This window comes from Myxocyprinus asiaticus, chromosome 23 (genome assembly GCF_019703515.2).
Source record: "Myxocyprinus asiaticus isolate MX2 ecotype Aquarium Trade chromosome 23, UBuf_Myxa_2, whole genome shotgun sequence".
NCBI lineage: Eukaryota > Metazoa > Chordata > Actinopteri > Cypriniformes > Catostomidae > Myxocyprinus > Myxocyprinus asiaticus.
Genome location: NC_059366.1, coordinates 44,998,569 through 45,022,235, shown reverse-complemented (window position 1 = coordinate 45,022,235; position 23,667 = coordinate 44,998,569). Strand labels below are relative to the sequence as shown.

Sequence of the window (23,667 nt, the reverse complement as noted above, 5' to 3'; positions counted from 1 at the left end):
GTCAAAAATGCGTGTGCCCGCATCGCATTTGAGGTGTAAATGCTAATCCATCCTGAATGTGTCCTGGTATCAGCGAAGCGGCACCCCTCACCTGTCAATCAACCGCTGCGCTTAAACAAGAGTTTAAACTTTTACGCCGGTTGCAAGTGGTTTAAAGGGAAATAACCGTCCGATCGCAAAATTAAAAAAAGTGTGTGTGTATATATATATATATATATATACACATATACACAAGCATGAGAACTTCACGGAACTTCTTCAGTGTGTCTGAAATCAACATGGGACAGGAAGGACACTTGAGAAGCACGAACATCAGCAGCTCAGGTTAATACAGGTAATTCACTAAAATAACAGACAATTCTGCTCGAAATGTTGCTTTTGTGCTTAGATTAAATTTCAGATGCATCTGGGAGAAGTTTTTTTTTTTATTTCTTTATCTTTTCTGACTTTTGTGCATTAACACACTGACATAGTGACTGATGTATGTCGTCATGAATCGGAGTCCCTCCCCTCAAAATCCCAACACAACTGGTCACAGGAGATGCATTTAAGCGACCAGGTGTAAACAGCAATGTGTCTCACCTGAACACATGTGATCGGATCACCCGAGACGCATCTTAAAACCAGGTGTAAACGGGGTCACTCTCAAACGCACAAGTGATTGTTTGCCGGCCTACACTTTTTAACAATTTAAGTAATGTTTCTATGTGTAGTTAAAGATACACATTCAGAACAGTAATAATTCATCGTAATAAATGGTCATTTAAAGAAAAGTTAATTGTATTGTTGTTTAGTGTATACTAAGGATCAGCTGTTTTTATATCTTCGTTTAGTGGAATTGTTAAGTGGAATTCCAACTATTCCCATCCCCAGTTTTGTTACACTCCCAGTATGTTTGACATATGTGGCATTAGTTGTTGCATGATGTCGCTTCCTGTTGTGTATTCTGTCTCAGTTCCGTGATGACGTCTACCACAACATCCTGACCTCAGACCTGCCTAACCTGCTGGAGTACGGTAACATCACCGCTCTGACACACCTGTGGAGCTTAGGACAGATCACTAACTTTGAGTACCTCACCCACCTAAACAAGCACGCGGGTCGCTCCTTCAATGATCTCATGCAGTACCCCGTGTTCCCCTTCATTCTGCGAGACTACACCAGTGAGACACTGGACCTGCAAGAGACCTCCATTTACAGGTCAGAACACCGTACCATTTTCAGCATGATTACTGCGTTTATAAAGAAATATTAAATAATTATTTGAAGCAAATGTTTATGGATGTGTTTGTGACGTAACAGGAACCTCAGCAAACCCATTGCAGTTCAGTCTAAAGAGAAGGAAGACCGTTATGTGGACAATTACAGGGTAATGCTGCGCTGCATGCTCTAATTCCTGTTTACACCAGCGCCTGTTAACCAATCACACTCTGGCTTTGATCCAAAACGTAGTGAGCTGTCTACGTAGGCAGTATTTTAAGGCATCATAGGGGTGCTTCTGATGTGAAGGCAGTTCTAAAAAGTAGGCAGCAAAATTAAACTGCATTCTAAGATACCTTCTTTTGGCCAAACAATCTCAATGACAAATTAATTTTAAATGGCGGACGAAGCGAGAGAAATGTTGATTATGCAGCAAATATACTTATAATTCATTCCGAACTGAAGTATTGATAAAATAGAGAATATTGTACCCATTAGTCACTTACTGTATGAGCTTGCATTTCAGTAAGGATGCTGCCAATTTTGGCAGTAGAAAGCAAGGCAGCTTACTAGGGGACAGAGCCTATTTCATTATACACACACTTACAGTGCCTTTAAAAAGTATTTGCCCCCTTCCTGATTTCTTCTACTTTTGTGTATTTTTCATACTTGATTGTTTTAGATCTTCAGACGAGATATAACAAAAAACAAAGGCAACCTGAGTAAACACAAAATACAGTTTTCAAATATATATATTTTTTGAAGCAAAAAAGTTATCCAACACCTATATCACCCATGTGAAAAACTAACTGCCCCCTTAAACTTAATAGCAGGTTGTTCCACCTTTAGCAGCAACAACTGCAACTAATAACTGGAGATCAGTCTTTCACAACGCTGTGGGGGAATTTCGGCCCACTCTTCTTCACAGATCTGCTTTAGTTCAGCCACACTGGAGGGTTTTCGAGCATGAACTGCCCGTTTAAGGTCCTGCCACAGCATCTCAATCGGGTTCAAGTCAGGACTTTGACTAGGCCACTCCAAAACTTTAATTTAGCTTCTTTTGAGCCATTCAGAGGTGGACTTACTCCTACGCTTTGGATCATTGTCTTGCTGCATAATCCAGTTGTGCTTGAGCTTCAACTCACGGACTGATGACCGGATGTTCTCCTTTAGGATTTTCTGGTAGAGAGCAGAATTCATGTTTCCCTCAATTATTGCAAGTCACCCTGAAGCAGCAAAGCATCCCCACACCATCACACTACCACCACCATGCTTGACCGTAGGTTTGATGTTCTTTTTGTGAAATTCTGTGTTTGATTTACGCCAGATGTAACGGGACCCCTGTCTTCCAAACAGTTCCACTTTCGACTCATCAGTCCACAGAACATTCTCCCAAAAGGTTTGAGGGTCATCAAGGTGTGTTTTGGCAAAATTCAGACGAGTCTTAATGTTCTTCTTTAGTGGTTTTTGCCTCGCCGCTCTTCCATGGATGCCATTTTTGGCCGGTGTCTTTCTGATAGAGTCATGAACAGAGACTTTATTGATACGAGAGAGGCCTGCAGTTCCTTGGATGTTGTCCTTGGCTTTTTTGAGACTTCCTGGATGAGTCGTCACTGTGCTCTTGGAGGAATTTTGGAAGATCGGTCACTTCTGGGAAGGTTCACTACTGTGCCAAGTTTTCTCCATTTGGAGATAATGGCTCTCAGTGTGGTTCTTAGGAGTCCCAGAACCTTTGACATAGATTTGTAACCCTTCCCAGACTGATGTATTTCAGTCACCTTTTTCCTCATAATTTCTGGAATTTCTTTCGACTTTGGCATAGTGTGCTACTGGGTGAAAACTTTTAGCCAACTTCATGCTGCTGAAAAAGTTCGATTTAAATGTTGATTTGATTGAACAGGGCTGGCAGTAATCAGGTCTGGGTGTGTCTAGTCCAGCTGAACCCCATTATGAATGCAGTTTCATAGATTTGGGGATTTAGTAACTAAGGGGGCAAATACTTTCTCACACAGGCCCAGTTAGTATTGGATAACTGTTTTGCTTCAGTAAATATCATTATCATTTAAAAACTGTATTTTGTGGTCACTCAGATTGCCTTTGTTTTATGTTAGATTTGTTTTGAATTTTCAAAACAATTTAGTATGAGAGATACTCAAAAACAGAAGAAAAATACTTTTCACAGCACAGTATCACTACTTGACACTTAATGTTCCGTTTAGTACCCATAGTGCTTGGCACTATGTTCATAGTGCATACATGTGTACAGCTGATGTGTTGTGGTGTGTGTGTGTGTGTGAGTGAGTTTAAATAACACTGATCTGCTCCACAGTATCTGGAGGAGGAATATAAAAAGGGTAAGAGAGAGGACGACCCCATGCCCCCCGTACAGCCCTATCACTACGGCTCCCACTACTCCAACAGTGGCACTGTTTTGCACTTCCTGGTCAGATTGCCACCCTTCACCAAGATGTTCTTGGCTTATCAAGGTTAGTTGGTCTTCAAATGGGCCACGTTGCCAGACTTATGGCTGTAAGTATAATGTCTGGTCCACATTGCAGTGTTTTCTAGCCAAGAATTGCCTACTTAGACAGGAAGAGATTGTCTTTATATGTAAAACAGCCAAATACAGTTTTTTTTTTTTTTTTCAAACACATAGCATTTAGGCCTCAATAAGAAGAAATATAGAGGACTAAAGCTGCATAAATTAAAAATAAGTTAATACATTTTTGGCAAAGAAATTTATAAAATGAAAAAGTCTACTTAGAAAGAAATAAAAACCTTTAATGAATATTTATACTTTCATGTCTTTATTTGTGTATTAATGTATTTACCTATTTCCACATTTCATTATTTCTACATTTTATTTCAATATATATTTATTTCCATATTTATCTATTTATACATATTTATTTGCACTTTTATTAATTTCTGCATTTATTTCCATTTTTATTTTATTTTTTCACATTTATTTATTTCTAGATTTATTTATTTTCACATTTATGTATTTATACATTTAATTTTTTCTCACATTTAGTTACTTTATATTTATTTTTCCCCCACATTTATTTATTTATTAATTATTTGTCCATAAGTTAATGAAGGGACGTGTCTTTCTACTTTCTACCATTTCCAACAGGTGGAAAATTACTAATTACTAATTTCAAAAGATCTAAAGACAATTCTAAAGCGTTAACATAATAATAATGATGATGATGATGATGATAATAATTGGAATATAAATCAATTTTATGTTCAAGTTGAACTTGTTTAGGTTGTATACATATGTATAGACTATAAAGTGAACCTGCAGATGCGTTCATAATGCATGTTAAACATGAACTGCTCCGTTTGGACTCAAGATGGCGCCGAGTATGGCTGCTGCGTTGCGAGCTCCGACACAACTTAGCAATGGTTTGTTTGTTTTGTTTACAATTCTTATGTTTCTTGTCTTGGATGTTGCCTGCCTTATTGTCTACGACAGACAAACACTTTTGGACATTGGCTCAGCGATCTCACACCGTAAACCGGACTTCACATTCCTCAATGCCGACCCGCTGTTTACAAACACGCAAGCGGAGCCCTTTGTCTGGGCAGCACGGCCGCGGAAACGCAGGAGGAAAAGGGGAAACAGAGCCGGCGTTCTCATCAGAGTAAGACGCCGCGCAAATCGACCCCCGCTACCCACTATTCTACTGGCAAATGTTCAGTCTCTGGATAACAAGCTCTGCGAGCTGAAAGCGCGGATCTCTTTCCAACGAGAGACGAGGGACTGCTGCGTTATCTGCCTTACGGAAACTTGGATGTCTGCGGAGATTCCAGACTCAGCCATTGAACCCGCGGGGTTTTCCATGCTCCGAGCGGACAGAGCGAAAGACCTCTCAGGTAAAACTAGAGGAGGTGGCGTATGTTTTATGATCAACAAATCCTGGTGCGATCAGAGGAACATACATTCTATCAAGTCTTTCTGTTCTCCTGATCTGGAATTTCTTATGCTTCTGTGTCGACCATTCTGGCTACCGAGGGAATTCACAGCGGTCATTATCACTGCTGTGTACATCCCCCCACAAGCCGACACAGACCGGGCACTCAAGGAACTGTATGGGAGTATAAGTGAGCAGGAAACCGCGCACCCTGAGGCCGCGTTCATTGTGACCGGGGACTTTAATAAAGCCAGTTTAAAATCAGTCGCACCAAAATATCACCAGCACATTAGTTTCAACACACGAGGGGACCGGGTTTTGGACCATTGCTACTCTCCGTTCCGGGATGGCTACAAATCCCTCCCCCGCCCACCATTTGGAAAATCGGACCACTCTTCCATTCTGCTTCTGCCCGCTTACAGGCAGAAACTGAAACAGGAAGCACCCACCCTCAGAACGATCCAGTGCTGGTCGGACCAATCAGACTCTACGCTACAAGACTGTTTTGATCGCACGGACTGGGAGATGTTCCGGTCCGCCTCTGATGACGACATCGAGCTTTACGCTGATAGCGTAATGTGCTTCATCAGAACGTGTGTAGAGGAAGTGATTCCGACCAGAACTGTGCGAATCTATCCGAATCAGAAGCCGTGGATCAACAGCGATGTTCGCGCAGCACTTAATGTGCGGACCTCCGCTTTTAATTCCGGGAACGCGGAGGAGCATAAACAAGCCAGTTATGCCCTCCGAAAAACTATCAAAACAGCAAAACGCCAGTACAGGAGTAAGATTGAGGGACAGTTTAACACCACCAACTCTAGAAGCATGTGGCAGGGAATTAACATCATCACGGACTTTAAAGGGAATAAAAACTCCGCCATGAACACCGCTGCCTCTCTCCCAGATGAGCTAAATACTTTTTATGCTCGCTTCGAGGGAAATAACACCGCCCTCGCGGAGAGAGCTCTCACGGCCGAAGCTACAGAGGTTAGTTCACTCTCCGTCTCTGTAGCGGATGTAACCCGATCATTCCGACGGGTGAATATCCGCAAAGCCGCGGGTCCAGACGGCATTCCGGGCCGCGTCATCAGAGCGTGCGCGAACCAGCTGGCTGGTGTTTTTACGGACATTTTCAACCTCTCCCTCTCTTTGTCTGTAGTCCCCACATGCTTTAAAACATCCACCATTGTGCCTGTTCCAAAACAATCGAAAATAACTTGTTTAAATGACTGGCGTCCTGTTGCTCTGACCCCCATCATCAGCAAATGTTTTGAGAGACTAATCAGAGATTACATCTGCTCTGTATTACCACTCAATCTTGACCCGCTGCAGTTTGCTTACCGTAACAACCGCTCCACTGATGATGCCATTGCATCTACAATACACACTGCTCTCTCCCACCTGGAAAAAAAGAACACTTATGTGAGAATGCTGTTTGTAGACTACAGCTCAGCATTCAACACCATAGTGCCCTCCAAGCTAGATGAGAAACTCCGGGCTCTGGGCTTAAACAGCTCGCTGTGCAGCTGGATCCTGGACTTCCTGTCAAGCAGACGCCAGGTGGTTAGAATAGGCAGCAACATCTCCTCATCACTGACCCTCAACACTGGAGCCCCGCAGGGCTGTGTTCTCAGCCCACTACTGTATTCCCTGTACACACATGACTGTGTGGCAACACATAACTCCAATGCCATCATTAAGTTTGCTGATGACACGACGGTGGTAGGTCTGATCACTGACAATGATGAAACAGCCTACAGAGAGGAGGTGCACACTCTGACACACTGGTGTCAGGAGCACAACCTCTCCCTCAACGTCAGTAAGACAAAGGAGCTTGTGGTGGACTTCAGAAGAAAAGACAGAGAACACAGTCCCATCACCATCAATGGGGCACCAGTGGAGAGAGTCAGCAGCTTCAAGTTCCTGGGTGTCCACATCACAGAGGAACTCACATGGTCCGTCCACACTGAAGTCGTTGTGAAGAAGGCTCATCAGCGCCTTTTCTTCCTGAGACGGCTGAGGAAGTTTGGAATGAACCGCCACATCCTCACACGGTTCTACACCTGCACTGTGGAGAGCATCCTGACTGGCTGCATCTCCGCCTGGTACGGCAATAGCACTGCCCACAACCGCAAAGCACTGCAAAGGGTGGTGCGAACTGCCAAACACATCATCGGAGGTGAGCTTCCCTCCCTCCAGGAAATATATACAAGGCGGTGTGTGAAAAAAGCTCGGAGGATCATCAGAGACTCCAGCCACCCGAGCCATGGGCTGTTCTCACTGCTACCATCAGGTAGGCGGTATCGCAGCATCAGGACACGCACCAGCCGACTCCATGATAGCTTCTTCCCCCAAGCAATCAGACTTCTGAACTCTTGATCTCCCACGATCAAAATACATCATCCCTGCACTTTATTACTCTTTTATCTCACACCGGACTGTCATAAATTATATTACTGTCATTATATTATGTCTCTCTTAACAACTGACTATCAACCGACAGCCTGAATGTCAATACAGTACAATACTGTACATTCTATATATATACTTTTTTCATATATATTTTAATTTTTATTGAATAATGTGTATCTATATAGTATCTATATAGTAAAAAACAAAACAAAAAAAAAAACAAAAAACAAAAACAGCATATTGTATACTGTGCAATGTATGTTATTATTGTATATTGTTGAGTGTAATTGTGTATAACAGATGTTTAAATTGTGTTGTGTTAATTTGATGTTTTAAGTTGTGTAATTATGTATAACAGATGTTTAAATTGTGCTGTGTTAATTTGATGTTTTAAGTCGAGTTTAATTATGTATAACAGATGTTTAAATTGTGCTGTGTTAATTTGATGTTTTAAGTCGAGTTTAATTATGTATAACAGATGTTTAAATTGTGTTGTGTTAATTTGATGTTTATTGTAGATTGGCGTATGTCTCATCACTGTCACGACTGCTATGTTGATCGGAACTGCACCCAAGAATTTCACACACCATTGCACTTGTGTATATGGCTGTGTGACAATAAAGTGATTTGATTTGATTTGATTTGATTTGGAAATAAAGCGAAATAAACTTCGAGCACCTCCTGAGAATGTCTGAGGTCATTAACATCAGTCTCATAGACGACACTATTCTTGCAAACAGTTTTCAGATGATTGAAACAGAAAAGAAAGAGTGAGAACTCTTAGCATGTGCATGTATGAAACACACTCCAGCTGCACGCCTCTGAACAAACAGTGCATCAGACACACGCATCGACGACTTTTCTGTCGCCTGTTCTTCAGAATATAATAAACTGTTTTTCTTGAAGCGTGTCTTTGCGCCTAAAAGTATTTCTTGTCACGTGTCATTCCGAGACATCTTACAGCTAGCCCGCAACAGTGGCAGGTAGATGAGCAAAATTACCCGCTGCCATACGCATGATATAGACTACCCGCCTCTGGCAGCTGCTAATTTTAAACCCTCTGCTGATATTTGATATATTTGCCGACTGCCCAGCTCCATGGTTTTGTAATTGTCGATTATCGTCTGTCAGTGAGTGTTGCAAACAGCATCGGGATATTTGTCAGATATGGTCGATATCCGATTACATAGTCCTATCGCCCAGCCCTAGTGTGAACGCCCCCTTAAGAAAGATTGAAACAGATTTGTTTTCAGTTCATATCTTTGTCTGATCACAAGTGCAGCTTGAGTTTTTTTTTTCTCAACATCATTCTTCACAGTTAGTCCTCTGAATTGCTGTATTTTTAAATATTTAACAGCACCTGCATTTCCTGCATTCACATAGAGGTCTTCAAACATTTCAGTGTGATGCTTTTAAAGGCTTATTGAAAAGGTCTTTCTGAAGTCTTGTGCTACATGCATTAGCCTTAGAAAGACGATCAGGTCTTTCATCGGACCTCTTTATCCATCTATCCTCTTTCTATTTTTAATACAGTTGGTTTTCCATATCAGATTACACAACAAACTGATGAAAGCTTCTGTGTGTCTCACAGATCAGAGCTTTGATATTCCTGACCGAACGTTCCACTCGATGAACACCACGTGGCGGCTGTCGTCCTATGAGTCCATGACGGATGTTAAAGAGCTCATCCCAGAGTTCTTCTACCTGCCGGAGTTTCTAATCAACAGAGAAGGTTGGAGCACTTTCATTCCTGTTTTTGTTTACATTCTCTGCTAGCGTCCATTTATTATTCTGTCTCAATATATGGGCGAATCACCGGAAAACTGTCAAGAACAATTCCAGGTCATATTTTAATGCAAAATTAAAAGGGAGAAATACAAAAATTGTATTTTGCAAAAAGGGTGGGTTTTTTTTTTTCTTCTTCTTTCATTAAAGTAATATTCCGTGTTCAATACAAGTTAAGCTCAATCACCAGCATTTGTGGCATAATGTATATTTCTACTGGTCCCTCGCTTGATGATAATAATAAAAAAAGAAAAAGTGAATGGGGCCAGACAAAAAAAAAAAAAAAATGTACAGCCACAATATGTTAACATTCGACATGTTAACATGAATTTAGTGTTATGAAATCGATTACAAACCTAATGTTTATAAACTTATAACTAATGCATACCATTGCCTTTTGGGGAAATTCGCCGTTTTGAATCCAAAACAGGTCATTTATGTGACTGGCGCAGATCCGGTTATTATTATTTTTTGGGTGCAGGACGCGTGCACACCACCGCCTCTGTGTTTAACAGATGTGACACGTTTCTCTGAATGGCGAACATTTCAAACATTCCAAACCAGGGTTAAGATATCCTTACTGTTGCCATGTATGGCACAAAACTGATTTTTTAATTGTATTTGTCGCTTTATATACTCGTTATGTACAGAACATGACTTTAAAATGTTGAAAAATGGCCACAATGTTTGGCTATTAGTAACGCACAAACTTGCTTTATGATGTCTATTTGAATATCTCTCATGATCTTTACTGTCAGTTGTTGATCATTAACAAAAAAAGACACATTCATATCAATCATATACTGTATATAGCGCGGAACCGGCAAAGATACAGTGCAGTGACTCGCTCGAAATGGCTTCTCATTTCTAAAACTGTCCCTTTTACTGCTTTGGTGGTGTTTTGCCCCTACACTTAAAATATGTTTCCAAATATAATAGGATAACCAAAAATAACATGTTGATAGATGCATGTCACAAAAATGACATTTGTATGCTTTTACATACAGTTTCTGCATAGTTAGGACAGATGGTGAGGAAGTGTTGCTCTGTCTCTACATCTCCTTGGCAACAGTATGGGCATATGCTGCTCTCTCTCTCGTTCTCACCTTCATCCACACTCACACATGCTGCTTTGAAACAATGTGTGTTGTGAAAAGCGCTATACAAATAAAATGACTTGACATACATAGGCCTACGCACACACACATAGGGACTCGAGTGATGACCAACAAACAGAGCCTTGATGTAAACGCACCCCCATGACTTGATCAACACTACCCCCCTCTTTATCGCTCTCACACACGGTTGCACACACATACTGGCGAGCCAGACACAGCCTTGATTTCAATGGATCCCCGCGATATTTTTGTAGTGTAGTGACGGGAAAACTATATACAAGCATGGTGACATTACCACGCTGCTGCTGAGAAGTATATTTAAATACATGTACCATACTTACATCTTTGGAATTTGAAGCAATGCACAGGTAAACACAGGTAATTCAACACACTATCTCTCTCAATTTTCTCTCTCTCTCTCTCTCTCTTGCTCACACACACACACACACACACACACACGCACACACACTACTTTGGTACTCCATTAAGTGTTTTACAGCAGCGCATATCTCTGTTACTAGTTCTAAAGTGACGTTTAGAGGTGTTACGGCCGCTTCACAGCGCATCGTGACCGCATTACCATCTCGGGGTGTGCATTATTTTTTGGAGCAGTCAACTTCTGGCTCAACCAATGGAAGATGAGGGGAGTGTATGGGAAATCTGTTTAAAAACAAATAATTATTTTTGAATTATCATTATTTATAAAAATCATAATTTTTCTTACCAGTGCACAGAAATGACACACTTTAGTGAGTAAGATGTTCTATATTTTACCAACTAATTTTCATGTAAAAACATTCTTGTGCAGACACATCTCCTCTGATGACATTAGTATTTTAATATTTAAAAACATCTGCCCTCCTGTAATGTTAGCATGGCATTTTCTTCTTTCCCCTCTGGCAGGTTTTGACTTTGGCGTGCGACAGAACAGCGAGCGGGTGAATCATGTGAATCTGCCGCCATGGGCCCGGAACGACCCGCGACTCTTCATCCTGATCCACAGACAGGCGCTGGAATCAGACCAGGTGTCTCAGACGCTGTGCCAGTGGATAGACCTGGTGTTTGGACTCAAGCAAAAGGGCAAAGCTGCAGTCCACGCCATCAACGTCTTCCATCCTGCTGTACGATCTTATAGTTCCTCATTACATACCGTCACAGCACACTTCAACACTGATATTTGTCATCTTTTGATAGTTCAGAGTTCAGACACAGTTCTTTACAGATGGGCGATGCTGCTAATTTTCTTTTCGATCCGATACCTTGTACTCATTGTCGATATGGTTACCAATACTGATACCTCTGTTAAATACATTTTTGATTATATTCTTAGGACAAGTGTTTTTTGCGATCTTGTGTTGTTTCTGCGTGTTAAGATGAGCAAAAGGAGAAAAAGATCCAATCGTACGCAACTATTTCCTTATGTTTGAATATTATGAAGTGAAATTGTTTTCATGGTAAATAAATACTAAAATCACTAATGTAGTAAAAACTTTTAGAATCAATATTTTTTTATACAAGTATCTATTATCTTGATACAAATTCAGTATCAGAAGTATTAATATTTTAGGATTGATTCGCCAATCTAAACTATTCTGAGCATTTCAGTGTCAGCCAACCTGTCAAAATATTTATTAAAAAATATATTTATATTGAAAATATTAAAGATGCACTTAAGAGGGGGGCCTGGGTAACTCAGCGAGTAAAGATGCTGACTGCCACACCTGGAGTCGCGAGTTCGAATCCAGGGCGTGCTGAGTGACTCCAGCCAGGTCTCCTAAGCAACCAAATTGGCCCGGTTGCTAGGGAGGGTAGATTCACATGGGGTAATCTCCTCGTGGTCGCTATAATGTGGTTCTCGCTCTCGGTGGGGCACGTGGTGAGTTGTGCGTGGTTGCCGCGGAGAATAGCGTGACGCCTCCACAAGCACTATGTCTCCACGGTAACGCGCTCATCAAGCCACGTGATAAGATGCGCGGATTGACGGTCTCAGACGCGGAGGCAACTGAGATTCGTCCTCCGCCACTCGGATTGAGGCGAGTCACTACGCCACCACGAGGACTTAGAGCGCATTGGGAATTGGGCATTCCAAATTGGGGCAAAAAAAAAAAGGTGCACTTAAGAAATTTTTTGCACTTGAAGAAATGAGTAGTACTTTAGACAAAGTCAATGTGGCGTGTTTTCAGATTAAACAAAATGCAGGGCGGGAATTTACTATATCGTTGGCTAGTGACTGCGCCTACTTGTCCGATTAACAGCATTTTTTTGTTTTGTTTTTTTGGTGAATTTTGAGTAAATATTGTGTAAGATAAGTGTTAATTTCATTTTGCCAATTTTGCAGTCATTGAATTGTATTCCTATGTATACATCACTATTATATCGACCACCTTGCAGATGGTAATGACATCAGACATTGAAAAATGCGTACAAGTCGACCATTACTGACAAGCTAAAAGACATCTGTCTACTTTAGCTTGTCAACCCTCTAAAGAAATTTTTTTTTCCCTGCCTCTGTTTTGTCTCTATAGACTTACTTTGGCATGGATGTCTCTGCCGTTGAAGATCCCGTGCAGCGTCAAGCTCTTGAAACCATGATAAAGACATACGGCCAGACGCCCAGACAGCTGTTCAATGTGTCCCACATCAGCCGGGCCGGACCCAAGCTCCTCTCTGAGGGAGAACTGCCTGCAGCCATGGGTCTCCTGGTGCAGCTCGCATTCAGAGAGAGCCGAGAGACACCCAAAGACTCAGTCTACCCGGTACAGCAAACTGACAATGCACATCATTCATCCAGCTTCACTTTAAAGGAATGGTTTATCTATGAAAACTCCAAACCTGTATTACTTTCTGTTTTCCATGAAACACAAAAGGAGACATTTCCATGCTTCTGTATTCAATACAAGGAAAGTGGACAGTGAGTTTTTACTCTCAAGCTCCAAAATGGACAATAAAATCCATACAACTCATGCGTTATATTCCAAGTCTTCTGAAGCCAAACGATAGCTTTGTGGCAGGAACAGACTGAAATTTTAATTGTTTCACAGTGATAATCTTCCCCTCTCGAAGCTCACAAACCTCAGTCAACCTCAAGGATTTTATTGAGTTTTATTGTCCTTTTTGGAGCTTGTCAGTAAAAACACCATCCACAGAAGCTTGGACATTCCACTAAGCATCTCCTTTGTGTTCCACGGAAGAAAGTCGTACAGGTTTGGAATGACATGCAGGAGTTAAATGATGACAGATCTATTCCTTTGAATATGCCAACTTTCAGACAAAAGCAGACAGTAGTAAATACACTATATATTGCAACACAATTATTTTTTTATTACACGCGTCTCAAAAGTTCCACTTGGTCTTCTTTTAGTTTTTAAATGTCTTTAACCCTCTCCTGTGGTTTCTAGAGTCCTTTGCCTTGGATAAAGGGGTTAAAATGGGGTGAGTACGTGGGGTCACCCAGCGCTCCAGATCCTTTAGTCTGTTTCAGCCAACCTCACGGCGAACGCTTCGGCTCTCTGCTGGCACTGCCCACACGTGCCATCTGCGGCCTCTCACGCAAGTTCTGCCTCATGATGATCTACAGCAAAGAGCAAGGTTAGAAAGAACACAAATCATCATGCACTTGCCTTAACAAACAAGGCCCTGTTTATACTTGGTATTAAGATCCGTCTCTGGTGATCCAATCAGAAGCAGTCAGGTGAGACATGTCGCTGTTTATATGTGTTGTGATCAGATCTCATCAAGGGGAGGGTTTTTGTCTGACTACATACATAAGTCACTATGTCTGTGAGCTACGATAAAGTGCAAAAAAGTCAGCACACTTGCTTCCAAATACACTTTTTAGTGTTTATCTCACCACAAACTTATTCTTATTGTTATTTTAATTCAGCATCTGTATTAACTGGCAAAACATCAATCACACAACAACTTTTTGGAGTGTCTATCGGACATTTCTCATTGTTTTCTCACTAGAAATGAACGGGCCTCCTTGCAGACTGTATCTACGGTACCAAAGGAAATTAAAATGTGATGGATGAATCATGTTGATTAGGGGTTTTCAAACTTTTTGATGCCAAGGACCCCCAGATTTGGCAGTCGCCTTGTGAGGGACCCCCTCTTAAAATATATTGCAACACTTTACGATAGGTTCTATTTGTAACATTAGTTAAAATGAACTAACAATGAACAATTGTACTTTTATTAACTAACATTAAGATTAATTAATGCTGTTAAAAATATATTGTTAATTGTTTGTTCAGGATTCCTGTTTTAACTAATGTTTACTAATGGAGCCTAATTGTAAACTGAAATGGCGATGATGTCAAATTCATATCGCTTTTATTTATTTACTTTATTGTATTTTTTTAACACTATTTTTCTTTCTCTGAAATTTTCCACAGACCCCTCACAGCCCCCTGTTTGAAAACCCCTGATGTATTGTAGATCGTTTTGTTTTACCCTTCTGCTCTCAGGTGTACGGAGCATGCACAGTACAGACATTCAGTGGTCGGCCATTCTGAGCTGGGGTTACACCGACAACATGCTGCGACTGAAGAGCAAACAGAGCGAGCCGCCAATCAACTTCATCCAGTGCTCACCACTGCACCAGGTCAGACACGCCCACAAAACACTGCCAACATACACAGGTTACACCGTTATCAGCTGTTTTCACTATTCGTTCAATTGTTTATTTCAACTCTCTTTAATATTCGGATCTGAGCCGTGGTTGGATTGTGTCAACAACGCAGGTACCAGGGGCCTGGGTAACTCAGCGAGTATTGATGCTGATTACCACACCTGGAGTCACGGGTTTGAATCCAGGGCATGCTGAGTGACTCCAGACAGGTCTCCTAAGCAACCAAATTGGCCCGGTTGCTAGGGAGGGTAGAGTCACATGGGGTAACTTCCTCGTGGTCGCTATAATGTGGTTCTCGCTCTCGGTGGGGCGCCTGGTGAGTTGTGTGTGGATGCGGCGGAGAATAGCATGAAGCCTCCACACACGCTACATCTCAACAAGCCACGTTATAAGATGCGCGGATTGACGGTCTCAGACGCGGAGGCAACTGAGATACATCCTCCGCCTCCCAGATTGAGGCGAGTCACTACACCACCACGAGGACTTAGAGCGCATTGGGAATTGGACGTTCCAAATTTGGAAGAAAAGGGAAGAAAATCCAAAAAACATAAAAAACAACGCATGTACCACTGTGAGTACTAGCGGCAGCTGTTTATCACTGTTGCTAGGTAACAATTTATTTATTTTTTATTTTATTTTTTTATTGTCAAATCAATATATAAATTAATTAATATGAAGTTATTAGCTTTAATTTACCTCTGAGCAAATGTAGGTTTCCTTTCTGATGTTTTACTTGTTAATTTGGGAATGAGGACTGACACAGTTTAATCCACAGCATGCTCTTCTTGAGATTTATTTAAAGATATCATATAAAAAATACTGCATGTATCCTCTCTAGATACATTGTGTCACTATTATAAGTGACCCGGAAACAAGGTTTCGTGTATATTTTTGAATAATTCCTACAATATTCTGCTTAAACTAGTCAAACACACATGAGTCCCGTAGACTCTCATTAGATAAAAGCAAACGTTTGTCAGATGGAAATAGCAGACGGCAAAAGTAACACTTTTTAAGGCGGGGCTTGACATCAAACAAACTCTGTCCGCAACAAAAGCTCTAGTGTGAAATTATTTGGTCTTTGAAATATTTGTATTGCAGTTTTTGATGTGGCATTCTCTAGTGAATGTACAGTAGCTCATGTTGTATGGGTCTACTAATGTGTCTTCTTCCTGTTTCTGTCCATATTTCTTCCTCTTGCCTCTCTGTAAGCGTTCATTTCTCATTTCTGTCTCACCGGTCTCTCGTCAGGTGACTAGTTGTGCCTGGGTGCCGGACAGTTGTCAGCTGTTTACGGGCAGTAAGTGTGGAGTCATCACCGCCTACAGCAACCGCTTCACCAGCACCATGGTACGTAACCATGGCAACACATCCCCCCTTCTTCCTCGCCCACACGGCCGCCCACATCCATTATCACTCCCTGTAGAGCACAGCACACACACACACACACACACACACACACACACAGTTTGTAATGGCCTTATTATTCATCTCCCGATTGCCCTAGAAACACATTTCCTGCGGTCCACAGGTGGGCTGAAGTCTGGGCGTGAGACGCTCGCTGTCTCTCTCTCTCTCATTGATAACACATGTGCTGCTCTGAATCTGATGTTTGTTTAAATGCTGACACTTCTGTCATCATTTGCTCACCCGCATGACTTACTTTCATCCGTTGAACACAAAAGGAGAAATTTTGCTGAATGTCCGAGCTGCTTTTTTCGATACAATGAATGCAGATGGGGACTGGGGCTGTCAAGCTCCAAACGAATTAGCCATACATTTGTTTTGTGTGAGGGACAGACTAAAGTCATTTACTGATAATCTTCCCCTTCGCTGAAGCTCTCAAATCTCATTTTCCACATGCCAGTCTGACAATACGGAAAGGAGAATGAGATTTTCAGTGAATAACAGCTTAAATTTCTGTCTGTTCATCACACAAAGGTATCGTATGGCTTCAGAAGACCTGGCATATAGCGCACAAGTCGTCTGGACTACTTTTATGATTATTTTTATTATTTTTTATTTTTTTAAGCTTGACAGACTTGGTCACTATGAATGTTATAATATGGCCAAGAGCTGCATGAAGATACATTAAATTCTTCCTTGGGTATAATAAATAAATTTGAATAAATAACAGGATACGAGTGTGGAAAGACATGAGGCCGAGTAAATAATTGAATGGGCGTGAGTGTATGAAGTCCATTAATTCTGGCTCTCTTCCTTCAGCCGACTGAGTTGGAGGTGAAGTCTCAGGTTCACTTGTACGGTCACACGGCAGAGGTGACGGGTCTGTTCGTCTGTAAACCGTACAGTATCCTCATCAGTGTCAGTAGAGATGGAACCTGCATCCTATGGGACCTCAACAGGTTGGTGTTTGTGTGAGATTTGTGTTAGTTTCTGTCTAATTTAGATCTTTGGTCTTACATATTCATATACTTAGAGGTTGTAGACACAAACTGCATTTTGCTCAAAGACAACAGAGCTTTTTTTTTTCATTATGACATTATTTTCACCCTTAAATGCATGGGTGTTTCCCCAAACGTTATTACATACTCTGGTCTTTAGTGATCTGGCACATATATCTATCACAAATTAATCGACAAAATGCCCAGATAGTGTCCAATTTTCAAAACATTTTCAAGACAATTAAAAAATAACAGAAAGGAATATATTCTAGAAACAGGATTTATTTCTTCCACACTGAACTTTCACGAGATGCAACTGGCTGTCAAACACATATTGAGCTACACATGACACATAAGATACACATATGTAATTTTTGAGTCTAAAGAGATGCGCAACTTACATAATTTCAGTAAAACACCCCAATGACAATAGCCAAATCATCCTGTTCATGTGTTAAACGTGCTATAGTTTAATTATCCTGTTCATGTGTTAAACTTGCTATAGTTTAATCATCCTGTTCATGTGTTAAACTTGCTATAGTTTAATCATCCTGTTCCTGTGTTAAACTTGCTATAGTTTAATCATCCTGTTCATGTGTTAAACTTGCTATAGTTTAATCATCCTGTTCATGTGTTAAACTTGCTATAGTTTAATCATCCTGTTCATGTGTTAAACTTGCTATAGTTTAATCATCCTGTTCCTGTGTTAAACTTGCTATAGTTTAATCATCCTGTTCATGTGTTAAACTTGCTAGTTAACTTACATAATTTCAGTGTAACAGGGGTACACGGGAAAGGAGGAGCCGAGAACCGGCTTGATGATATAAATAATATTTAATTAAATAAAAAGAGACACAAACACGTACAGGGCAGCTGCCTATAATTCTCTCTCTCTCGCCATATTTGGTCGCCTTGATCCCTTGCTCGCCTCATCAGGCTGATTGGGGTCCGGGCGTCTGTCATTCCGCCTGGCCCCGCCCTCCTCCGCGCTACATTCAGTAATACACCCAAATGACAATAGCCAAATCATCCTGTTCATGTGTTAAACTTGCTATAGTTTAATCATCCTGTTCATGTGTTAAACTTGCTATAGTTTAATCATCCTGTTCATGTGTTGAACTTGCTATAGTTTACTTAATTTACATAATTTCAGTAATACATCCAAATGACAATACCCAAATCATCCTGTTCATGTTTTAAACTTGCTATAGTTTTATCATCCTGTTCATGTGTTAAACTTGCTATAGTTTAATCATCCTGTTCATGTGTTAAACTTGCTATAGTTTACTTAACTTACATAATTTCAGTAATACACCCAAATGACAATAGCCAAATCATCCTGTTCATGTGTTAAACTTGCTATAGTTTACGTCCACGTTTCTTCTTCGTCACATAGAAATGTTAAATATAAATCAAGTCAATCACTGAAACATCAGCGCCACCTTGAGTAAGAAATAGCATGTTTAATATGTATGCATACACGCATATGTAATACTGATAATTCAACATTATCACACAGAAAGTCAGTGTGATGTAGTCATTTGTATTTGTCTTGTAATAAACAAGGAAATATATATTCTGTGATAGTAAACTTATATAGATATGAAATAATCACAAAAATATGATTTATGGAAGCGAAAGAAAAAAACGACACTATTACATACACTTTTCAATGTTGGCTTCTTTGTGTGTTTGTGTGTGTGTGTGTGTGTGTTACACTATTCGGAGTGAGAAAGCAACCTGTACTCGGGTCCGCACTTGATCAGGAAGTACAATAACTTGTGCATGCATTTTTTCCGATTTAAGCATGACGATTATCATCAGTTGCACAAAAGCAAACCCACATGTGCACCATGAGTGGCAGGGGAATGTTGTGGGACAGAAGATGTGAGGTGCCTTTTATATGCGTTCGTGAGCATGCAACCAGCTATGTCCTCAAAAAAGATCGTTTGTGAGCATCAGATATACAGTAGTCGCCCTCTCCTGAACTGCTGATTTACAGCAAGCGATGCACAGAGGCACATGTGTCGTTCACTCTGGTGTGCACGATGACAGCAAATTTATTAAAAATAACACTGAAATATAGTGACCTGCTTTGTGTTCCCCATCATGTTCACGTTTGTGAAGACGCAGAAGCACCGGGGTTCGACAGAATCACGAGTGAGTCTGAAACCAGACCAACGCTCTCCTAAATTATCCTATTAATTAATGTCACGATGCAAAAAATCATAATGGTCCTAAAAATAGGCTTTATTTTCTTTCAAATGTGACCTGGACATGTTTTGGTGAGATTCCTCAACTAAGTGTGAGTTAAGGAGCTGTTGTTTGGTTTGGTCAAATAATGCTCTGTTTGATTGTGGTTTCTGGTGCAGGTTGTGTTACGTACAGAGTCTCACAGGTCATAAGAGTCCAGTGAACGCAGTGTCAGCCAGTGAGACCACTGGAGATATCGCCACAGTCTGTGATTCAGGTAGGCTGTTTTTCTTGCTAATCAGTTGCTTTCTGGGTAAATCAAAATATTTGTATATAAACTGTACTCTATGTACATTCTGTTGAATCCTGTAAATACTTGTTTAATGTGCTCATCCTCTCGTGGATGTGTGTATAGTCGGTGGAGGAAGTGATTTGCGGCTGTGGACGATTAACGGAGATCTGATTGGTCACGTTCATTGCCGTGAGATCATCTGCTCTGTGGCGTTCTCCAATCAGCCGGAGGGCGTGTCAGTCAATGTCATCGCTGGCGGTCTGGAGAACGGTGTGGTCAGGTAAAATACTGTCCTGAAAATAAAACAACAAATTCTCCACTCTACCACTATACTAGCTAGTTTGAGACCAAATGTTGAATTGTTGTTATATATAAATATATGTCCCATATATTAGAGAAAATGTTTGTTTGATCATTTTACTTGTGTTGTTGGATGAGCTTGACAAACGATGTCAAAACCTGGGACTAAAACAGAAATGATTTCGGTTTGTTCTGAGCAGAAACAGTATTTTTCCGTTCCGGTTCTGGCGTTCTGCTTCCTCCTTTCCAAATGGTATCGGTAACTCGTCTGTCATCTTATTTCATTCTCTTTCTCAGGTTGTGGAGCACATGGGATCTGAAGCCAGTGAGAGAGATCACCTTCCCCAAATCCAACAGACCGATCATCAGGTATTTTTAGTCTTTTCTTCCCATACACAGATTTGTCCTGATATCTTAATTAGACACGTTGTGTGTTTTGAAAGTTCTTTAAATTCTATTTTGATTATCAATCTTTCTTTCAGAATTGTTTAAAATCAAACATGTTATTCCAGATCTTGCACAATGATCTTTTTCATTAAAATGGAGAAGGGTAGTGTATGTGACCTTCTCCATTATATTGAGTCACACTTATCCACAATCACATTTTGAGTTTTATGCACTAAAGTAAAAAAGGAAGGTCTAAGCTTTCTATTTATATAATTCATATGTTTCTATCCCAGTTATATTTGCCAAAAGATGGCTGTCATAAAACCTTGTTTTTGAGAAAACTGACGCTAATGATTAAAAAAAAATTCAGACATTATTTGACTGAAATGGAAGATTTATTCAAGCATACATTAAATATTTATAACAGTTTCATTTATTTTTATATATATATATATATATATATACACACACACAGTGCATTCAGAAAGTATTCAGACCCCTTAATTTTTATCACATTTTATGTTGCAGCCTTATGCTAAAATGCTTTAAATTATTATTTTTTTCTCATCAATTTACACTCCATACCCCATAATGACAAAGCAAAAACCAGATATGTGATAACTTTGCAAATGTATTAAAAGGGAAGAAATGAAGGGGTCTGAATACTTTCTGAATGCACTGTATATATAATGCAGGAACACTGCTCTTCCCTGTTCAGAGCACATGTGCATATTAATTAATTCAATGTCTATATAACATTAATGCATTAAAGATCATAAAACACCATTTATAGTTTTCATGCCATGGTAACTTTGACATAATTTGAAAGCTGAGAGTTTTAAAAAAACAGTAGTGAACCCAAAACAGTTTTTGATCAAACTTCACCTTTTTTCGAAAATGACCCATTGCAACTTACGACTTATTTTGGTAGAACACGTCACAAATAGATAACTCTTCATAAAAAACAAACAAACAAACAAGCAAGAGAAATAAAACAAAAGAACTGGTGCTGCTGATTTAATGTGTTAATTCAGTGTGATTAATTATATAAATTATAACGCATTAAAAAAATGAGCAGTAGCGGTTCTAGCTTGTATGGCACCCTTTTTTTTTAGTGGACAAAATGCCGCCTATAGGGTGGCGGGGGTTGGGGGGGGGTGGTGCAGCTATGGTAGCTGCCCATGTCACCCATGCCTTAATCCGCCCCTGGTAATCAGGAATATTCCTATCATCGCAGCAATTCAAGCTTAAAGTACCACCTGTGTTCAGCAGGGGGCAGTAAGCAAAACTCCAGCTGTACAGAGAATAAACCACACTCAGACTTGATACTAGAGACAGCACAAGATGAGAATGCGTTCTTGCGTTCAAACACAGCTGGACGGAGCACAATTCTGAATGCAGGAATCACGAGACGTGTTTTTCTAAGTTTCTAACTATGTTTAACTTGACACAGCAACATAAAAATGCTGTGTTTATGATGTGGTGCAACCAAAGTGAGACGCTCAAAGCACCCATCTGACATGTGTACATTGACACGTCCTTAGAAAAGCCCTTAATATACCTCTGACTGATTGATGAATTAAATTGCTAAATGGATTGCTGAGGACTGTGAGCCAATGATTGGCTTGTGCTCAATAATATGGAAATAAACATTATATTGCCTTACAAAGCCACTTTTTGCATTGTCTAATAAATCATTTAATGCATTTTAATTATCTGATTTGTTATATTTATAATATACACTCACCGAGCACTTTATTAGGTAAACCTGTACACCTGCTTATTCATGAGATTATCTAATCAGCCAATTGTGTAGCAGCAGTGCAGGCTGCAGCGGGCACAGGCTCACCAAAACTGGACAGTTATAGACTGGAAAAACATCGCCTGGTCTGACGAATCTCGATTTTTGGAGCCTCAGCTTTCTGTTCTTGGCTGACAGTAGTGGAACCTGACGTGGTCTTCTGCTGTTGTAGCCCATCTGCCTCAAGGTTCGACATGTTGTACATTGTGAGGTGCTATTCTGAACACTACAATTGTACAGAGTGGTTATCTGAGCTACCATAAACTTTCTGTCAGTTCGAACCAGTCTGGCCATTCTCTGTTGACCTCTCCCATCAACAAGGCGTTTCCATCCGCAGAACTGCCACTCACTGTATGTTTTTTGTTTTTGGCACCATTCGGAGTAAATTCTAGAGACTGTTGTGTGTGAAAATCCCAGAAATTCTCAAACCAGCCCGTCTGGCACCAACAATCATGCCATGGTCCAAATCACTGAGATCACATTTTTCCCCATTAACTGAAGCTCCTGACCCGTATCTGCATGATTTTATGCACTGCACTGCTGCCACACAATTGGCTGATTAGATAATCGCATGAATAAGTAGGTGTACAGGTGTTCTAATAAAGTGCTCAGTGAGTGTATATTATATTTGTAATTATTGAAATATAACTATTTATAATTATTTAATCATATATTGAATTATTGTTGTTTGAGGGCCTTTCTCAGCACATATTTATACATGCAATTAATTCGATTAATTAATCGGCATCTCGTGTAATTAATTTGATTCAACATTGTAATTGATTGACAGCCCTAAAAAAAGCTAAATCTGTTTAATAAAAAGTATTAAAAAAAAGTTTAAATGACCAATATTACAAATAACAATAAATGCAAAAAAGAAGTACATTACTTTAAATGTATAACACTTACAGATGAGGATATAACGGTCAAATGTCACTTATAACCTGGCAAAAAAAACCTTCTCAACCTTATTGGATACATTTATTAAAAATGTCCTCTGCCATTTTTGAAATGCATTTTTTTTTTTTTTACATTAAATCTTTTTAATAAGATTTTCAATTGTAATCAATTTCTAATCAATTGTAGTTATTGATTTTCGTTCAGTCTTGTTTTCATTGATAAGTTGTAATAGTTGAATAGTTACAGCAGCTTTAATCTTGCATCAATGCCTCTGATAAAATAATGTTTTTTCATATAAAATTATCATATAAACTGCACCCCTAA

General features: G+C 40.1%; 1 protein-coding gene across 4 annotated transcripts in view; it reads left to right on the top strand.

The window, feature by feature from the left end:
* The window catches only part of LOC127414352 (lysosomal-trafficking regulator-like), a 134,450-nt gene that overhangs the window by 108,196 nt on the left and 2,587 nt on the right, over positions 1-23,667 (top strand). For all 4 annotated transcript variants that reach the window (XM_051652313.1, XM_051652314.1, XM_051652317.1 and 1 more), the window contains 13 exons: positions 956-1,200; positions 1,303-1,369; positions 3,530-3,686; positions 9,124-9,264; positions 11,339-11,556; positions 12,961-13,191; positions 13,834-14,023; positions 14,902-15,038; positions 16,317-16,415; positions 17,292-17,431; positions 19,843-19,940; positions 20,079-20,235; positions 20,553-20,624. In XM_051652313.1, coding sequence (XP_051508273.1) covers positions 956-1,200; positions 1,303-1,369; positions 3,530-3,686; positions 9,124-9,264; positions 11,339-11,556; positions 12,961-13,191; positions 13,834-14,023; positions 14,902-15,038; positions 16,317-16,415; positions 17,292-17,431; positions 19,843-19,940; positions 20,079-20,235; positions 20,553-20,624 — 1,952 coding nt within the window. The remainder of the gene's footprint in view (positions 1-955; positions 1,201-1,302; positions 1,370-3,529; positions 3,687-9,123; positions 9,265-11,338; positions 11,557-12,960; positions 13,192-13,833; positions 14,024-14,901; positions 15,039-16,316; positions 16,416-17,291; positions 17,432-19,842; positions 19,941-20,078; positions 20,236-20,552; positions 20,625-23,667) is intronic.